Below are 7641 nucleotides of genomic sequence, written 5' to 3' on the forward strand. Positions count from 1 at the left end.
GATTTTTCCATTTTTAACATAGGGCCTCTTTCTGACTTCCATGGACATTTTTCTTCTGAAGTATAAGCTACTGCGGCAAGCTCAACAGAGATCTGAGCTTCCAACCATTTGGAAACTGCAAACCAGTACACAATGCTACTTCTTGTTTGTTGAGCAATAATTAATGCTTAGAGCATGTAATATCTGTGCACTGAACAAGCTTGAAGATCATTTCTGTAAGAAGTCTAAGGTGTTGGTTTTTTGACCTATAAAGTCTTAAGTGGCTCTGCCTACTTGAGAAATTCCTCTCCTTTTGCATCATACTACAGCAGTCCTGATCCTCTGGAGTGCCAGAGGTAACGCTGCCTAGTTTGAGCAGTTTAGAATTTACCAGCTCAGCCATATACTGCTATTCAGTGACCTTAAGGACATACTGCAAAAGTTAAAATCCAAGATTTCCCAGAAGAACTGATCACAGGGGAGAAGGGTGGGAGAAGGAATTTGACATTTGAATTATTTTGGAGGTAAGGAAAATTTTTTAAGTTAGGTTCTTAGAATGTAATACTTATGATCAAAGTTGTTTTCTGTAGATGATCCTAGAGAATATGATAGGAAGAAATGAAAACCAGAAGTATTCTGGTGAGGCTTAATATTTTATATGCCAGATTTTCTTTACAAAAATCAATAAAATATTTTTAAAGATATATTGATCAAAACAATATAAACATAATTATAAGTTAAAGAGTTTTTTATTTGAATACGGGACTAGTTCTGCAGCTCTTATATTTAAGCAATCCTATCATATCACTGAATTAGCAGCACACTATTTTGAAAAAAGAGCCCAATCATGCATTTTTCTTTTCTGAGATAACCTATGCAGTTTATGTTCTCATGTGATGCGCATGATGACTGATTGCACCTTACTAATTCTGACATAGCCAAGTAGACAAAGCCAAAACTGGTATAAAAACTAGACTTCCCTTCTTCACTCATGAACTGTAAAAATAATCATGCTATGTACCTATATGAAGGTATCTGTGAACAGCCTTAGCTTTGTTTAAATAAGAGTTCCAGTGAAATCAAAGTTAAAGTATATTACCTAATGTTTTTGCTGGATTGGGACATTGGCAACTACATCTAAACCAGGAGGTTCCAATAAAGTATAATTTAGGTGTAATTAATATCTTCCTGTTTAGAAGTGAACTACAAATATTCTCTCCTATTAGTTTCTTACTTATTTTGTACCTTAACAGTTATGGCAGCATTTCATAGATTGTCTCAAGTTTCATCTTTCCAAAGGCAGGAATCAACTGCAGGATCTGGCCCCAAATAATTTTTCAATAGCATGACGAGTTTTGATATGAAATAGCATAAGTAGAAACTACAGCATAATATATACTCAAAGGTCACAGGCAAACCTGAACAAGTTTTTTCTGAACACTGTGCCTGGCACCACGTAAACACCCTGTTGCAGAAGATACAGTTTGACCCCCAAATCCTAACCTCATACCCTAATCCTAAAACCAGATCCAGCTGTGTGAACCCTTTAAAATAGGACTGAATTCTGTGGGATACAGAATAGGAATGATCACCTGAGCAAATCTAGTTGAAGGATCAGGGCCTAAAAACCACATGCACTGTACAGTATCTGTTTACATAAATTAAACAGATAAGATTAGTGTTTCTCCAACCTCCTCGTTTTGAGGATGATTTTTAAAGAATTAAACTCGTTCGTAAATCCAACACTATTCATGTCTTAGCATAAACAAATTAGACATTTTGAATGCTACAGAGTGGGCTTTAGTGACTTCACATAATACAAAAATCACAGTTTGAATCACTGCATTTGGTTAAAATGTTCAAACGCCACACAACAGGGGTTATCATCTTCTCATTTCTAAAAGGTCTATACTCTATACTTTGTGCTCAGTTGCAACACCACTGTAGTTTTTGCATGGAATAAATATTGACTTTCCTGGACATTGCCTCATGACAAAACAGGACCTTGAGTACATTTGTCTAAGATACTTTTCACCCTGGTAATATAATTTTATAACAGTGCTTTCATTCTGAGGAGTTCAAAAGGCTTTACAAGCAGGCTTTATAAGCCTCACAAATTGTCCATTTTCTTCTTTAGGCAGGTGATTGTATTGTAAGGCTAGCTCACTTGTATTTCTTTTCTTATAAGACCATACAATATTTATTATTTTAATTTAAATTTACAAACTACTGATTTTATTAAGGTTATAAAATATCACATTTGAAAAGTCACGACTGGCAAGAACCATGCAAAAATTAATATTTAATATTAATGTAGGCTATTTTGTCTGTCTTGATGAATTTTGTAATATTTGATTCTCAAGAATAGAGCATGCGCCTCCAAGTAAATTGCTAACAGAAATGAGACAGTATGTGAAGGTAGCAGTGTACTGTTCTTGTCTCGAGAAACTGAGTTTTAAAAACACAGTATGCAGAGGGTCAGTCTGTTCACCGACTAGCACACCTGTCTCTTAGCAGCACCTGCATCTTATGAGAAGATGTTCATATGCTCTCTACTTTTAGTAAACCTCAGAAAATGGCATTAATTTCATGTACAAAAATATATGGTGGTGACACTACAGGAACTATCATACAGATAACAACTCAATTTCCAGGTACAGCCAATACACAAGAATACAACTAGCAGGGTCAACAAACCCACTGGGCAAAATGTGGATGGGTATTATAACTTTAAAAGAACTCTATCTAATTAGGAGAAGCGCGCAGGAAACCTTAAGGATTTCATACAAAATGTTCATGCTTTCTGACAGGTGTTTGCTGTCCCAAAATGTGACTCAATGCACTCTGCTTTATAACACCAATTCAGATACGCAATAATCTTCATGGGATCAATTGACTACACCCAAAATTCAGCATTAATACAAGCACAATTACAGATCATGAGAGAATGAAGAATCGACCAATAATATATACATAAGCACTTCTATCTTAGAACAATGTCCAAGAGCAGTAACACAAAGGAACAAACAGGTGGACAGCTCATACACAAAAAAATTTTGTTTCTTAGGTTATAAATCTGTAACTGGGAAATAAAAACAAATCCATTGCATTAGCAGCTGATGCAGTAAGGGAAAGGGGAAAAGAACAGAAGGACCGAGAACATCAGACCAATAGAAATGGATAAAATAAAGCTGCTCTTACCTGAAGCAGTTTTCCTTCAGCTGGAGTAACCTCAGCAACATTTGCGAACTCTCCTTCCAATATGATTGGCTCCACTTTCAAGGGGATCACCCTAATGATAGCTTTCTGTGCTGCTGATCTCTCAGACTCGACTGCTGCTACCAGTGCCAGCCCTGTATGGCCAAGTCCTACCTGCAGGGTAGCCATTAGCAGCCAAGGCCAGAGGACAGCCAGCTGCAGCTGGGGGCCAGCACTCATGCTACCAGCTGCAGCAGTGCGCTTCGGCCACACATACCGCTCAGGAATGCGTCCTCACCCTGCCAGCAGGTTCCAACAGTAGGCAAAGCTCGTTAGGTTTAAGAGTGTGCAATTCCAGTTACTGGGACCCAGGAGAAAGAGGAGAGAGGGGACCAGTTACCTCCAGCTTTCTCCTGCCAACACTACTTACTGAACTTTGTTTCTATTTCTCACCATCACTATTTCTCTTCCTCGGTGCCACGTGCTCAAAGGCCTCTGGAAGCTCAAAAACATATTTTAAACAAACCAACAAAAAAAATTCCTAAATTACATGTCCCTCCTCCTCCAGCAGATAAATCCAGAAAGATCAGTGAAAGAGAATGAACAGGTCACAACCAAGAAATCAGTTCAGATATACAGGAATACCATGTAGCAATAAGAATTCTTCAGTTCTGCAGAGATGAGGAACAGGGAGATTTCTCCACAGAAGCGATGACCTTGCCTCTCCTGTCCAACGTTTAGGAAGATCAACAGGTTCAAAACATCCATCTCAAAGGTACTTGAAAGACAATTTTACCTTCTTGCCAGCAAGTCATCTTTTTCACAATGTGAGCTCAAGCTCTTCACTTTTAATGTTAACTACAGTCATTGGTATCCGTCTTGAAAATTATGCAGGAGGTATTTCCTGAATTTATATTAAAGGAAAAAAAAGCATGCTAAGGTGTTGTTCTCCTCCAAATATTCTTGAATCCTTACATCCTTGCTCTGCCAGAAATGCTTCACTTATATTTGGAGCTCAATTTTAGTTTTCTCCTAATAATCCATTTTCAGATGCAGTTCTCAAAGACAATTAGTTGGGTAAGTAGCTTCTCTTCATATTTTTAAGTTCCCATGAAAAATAAAAAAGGCTCCAAAACACTTTAAAAGTTTAGGTGCAGATACCAAGCAAAAAGTTACAGCACATCTTGTTCCTTTCAAAATATTTCTGCACGCACTTGAGTTCCAGTAGTACCACTTTCAAGCACATATTAATAAGATCCTAAATGAAGGCCCCACAAAATAAAATATAAAGTTCCATGGTCTGCCCAAAGGTCACCTGAAACATATCGAAGCGTCTTCATAACTGGGCTAATTGATACAGAGGAAATTTGCAACTAAATCGAACGTTACACTGATCACTCCGCTATGAAGAGAAAAAGTGATTAAAAAAAAAAAAAAAAAAAGAGGTCTGCAAACCTGTTACGCGGTGTGCCTGCTGGAATCCACAGGAGCTGAGACAGATGGAAATGTTTCTATAAATCCTAGACAAAAGCTATTTCCAATAGCTTAAGAGAACTGTGTGGGTCTGATGATGTTGGTCTTGTTTTTTAAACCAATCTGTTCTTAAAAAAAAAAAAAAAAATCTCTCTCACATAGACGCACTAGGCAGGTAGGTGCGAGTGTAGTTCCACAACTCAAAAGAGAATCCAACAAGATCAAAGGGAGAAAATTATTGCAGACAGAAAGCTCCTGGGGCAGGCACGTCTGAAAGCGAAGTGTCCGCATGTAATCTAAAGACTTTAGAAAGAATCGAAAAACATTTCTGAAAAATTCCTTTAAAATATAAAAGTCTCTCCTCTTGTTACAGCGTATAAAATTATCAGCTCTAAACGTAGTGAGCACGAAAGAAAAGAAATTGAAACATCAGCAGCAATCCAGCAGCGAACCCAGGCAGGCTGCTTTATCATTATAAAGTAGGCAAAGAAATCCAGAAGGAACAGGGACCCCCAGTCGTAGAACAGACTTGAAGAGTTTTCTGCTGAAGTCGTAGAAAAGCTTTTCTTCCAGAAAAACACTTCTGGATAAATCCCTGGAGAAGGAAGCTTGTGGTTTGTAGTTTCTGTGTTCCCAGCTCTTTGCCTCCCTCCCCTGGGACTTGCAAGCACTCTCTACCTGCTGACACAAAGTGAGGGTGGAGCAGCTGAGGCAACAACCCCACCCCCTCCACGGCCGGTTCGCAGAGCTCCTGGACTCCCTCTCCTGATTCTCTGCTATACTGCATTCAGCAAACACAGCCCCTACTAACTTCATTTTACTAAGCTATCACATGTAAATCAGGGTCACTTACTAGACCTTCAAACTGACATCCGAGTGAAATCTGTGACCAACCTAGCAAAGATTAAAATAAAAAATAAAATGACATAAAACGCAAAGGCAGATCAAGAAATGAATGAAGGAGGCTGTTTATCACTGTGAACTCAAATCCTTTCCCAACCTTCCTGTGGCACTCAGAATGGCACCAAGCCAGTATCTAAAGCAACTTCCCTCACTAGAATGTACTGATTTATTGCAGCCTTATGTCTTCGGCCCTGGGAAGGACTCCGTCCATTTCACGCGCAGCCTTTCTTCAGCTCTTGCTAATTTAGATTCAGTAGCCCTTTTCTAGTTGCTACTGCAAGAAGGTTTCAGGTCAGGCTGATGTCAGAGGTCTGGAATTCAACTGTTATTCTCCTCTGACATCACTGAGAGGTGAATAATACTATAGGTCAGACCTATAACCTCAAAGTAAGGTTGCAACTGGAAATTTGTAAATCGGCATGTGATCGAGTGGTGCTTGAAGAGGATACTCAGAAATTAATACAAAAACAATGCATACTATACAGAAAGCATATGATCTATCCAGTAGTTTTGAAAGTCATTCTCTAATCGTTCTTGGTGCTTATGAAAAAGTACACTCAAGAAAGTGAACAGATTAATGGCTTTTTTAGTTACACATACAGCCAAACTAATCCCTGGAGTAACTTTATAGAAATCAGTAAGCTACATAAAATGAAAAACTGGTCCACTTTTTTTTTTTTTTTTAACTTGTCTGTGTAGTAATGATTATTTTTTGATAAAAGCGTGAGTAGGAACTACTGAAGTGTGAAATATTTACTTTCAACTATGATAATCTGTCATTTGTAATTTAACACACACAGAAAATATACATGCAATATCCATTTAAGTTTAAAAGTTTAATTTATTGCAGATTGCTGCAACCATGTCATCTAAGCAGGGATGTAATAGAACATCTTTGAGGTAAACCAAATTCCACTGTGTTCCCATTAACAAGAAAACAGTTAAAAACATGTCTTGTTACAGAAGTCACTTTTTATTATTTACTGACTGAGCTACATTCATATTAAGGTGCTGAAATGCTGAGACGTTCAACTGAGAGGGTTAACCAAGACTTGTGAGGCCTTGTGCAGTATTATACTAATCTCCTAAAAGTAGCAAGTACCCTTTCTCCTTTGCTCTCTCATAGTTGTGTCAGAGAGTTGGTTAAGGACAAAGAGAGCTTACGTGCATGTGTACTTTGCAAGTGATGCATGGCAGGAGATCCAGCTCCATGGCTGTTTTAAAATTAGCATATTAAAAATTCTAATACCAGGATTTCGTAATTTGTCTTTACAAGGATACAGCATTATCTAAGACTCCCCTACCTTAAATCTCCAAAAGCATCAAATCTTTTGGTGGCAAATAGGAACAAGAAAGGTAAGCTAAGAAGTTCTCTTTGTATTTTATTTGAGTCAAAGAGGTAGCAACTTCAGTTTGATAAGGCTGAACTCCTGAGGTCTCCAACTCCTTACACCCTGAATCCAAGAAGTCTAACCTGATGCTCTCAAATCCTGTTACTATTAATGGCACAAATTACTACAGCATATAGATCTTCCACTATTTCCACAGCGTGCTATGCAGCAGTTTCAAGCCGTATCAGCTGGGGAGCACAAAACTAAACTCAGATCACAAAGCTGCATCTATATTATTGAACATCTTTTCCTTTTAGTTACCAGACTATTCTCCTTCATTTAGAGATGGTCTCCTTATATTTTCATTTGAGAATGAGGACTTGAACATAAGCACCTAGCCTTTTATTATTCAGGTCAACTGAATGTGTACCGCACATATGTAATAAATGATACAGAATGACAATCTGAGGACAATCAGTCTAGTAACGCTTCCACTAGTCATGACCTGAAAGTATTGTCAGTTTGCATTTGACTAGTTTGGAGTGCTGGTGAGTATTTAAAGGTTCCACTTCAATTTATCCTGCCACTTGGTGTTCACTTAGGATATCCTGAACACAGCTGTAAACTACAGAAAGACCTAGAGGGTATACCTGAGGTGGTCCTGAGAAAAATCTCTTTGTTTCTTTCTTGTGCATTTTGCTCATTTATACAGGACTGGCTCTAACTGATTATAAAATAAGTATGAACAGGCATGAAG

The 7641-nt window shown here is 38.1% G+C and overlaps 1 protein-coding gene across 1 annotated transcript in view; it reads right to left on the minus strand.

Moving 5' to 3' along the window:
• The window catches only part of RNF43 (ring finger protein 43), a 78576-nt gene extending 73246 nt beyond the window's left edge, over nt 1-5330 (minus strand). Inside the window, exon 1 of the mRNA XM_009678179.2 lies at nt 3181-5330. Within this exon, the coding sequence (XP_009676474.2) occupies nt 3181-3417 (237 nt within the window). The 5' untranslated portion in view covers nt 3418-5330. The remainder of the gene's footprint in view (nt 1-3180) is intronic.
• Between the last annotated feature and the right edge of the window lie 2311 nt (nt 5331-7641).

Source organism: Struthio camelus, chromosome 16, assembly GCF_040807025.1.
Source record: "Struthio camelus isolate bStrCam1 chromosome 16, bStrCam1.hap1, whole genome shotgun sequence".
Lineage (NCBI taxonomy): Eukaryota > Metazoa > Chordata > Aves > Struthioniformes > Struthionidae > Struthio > Struthio camelus.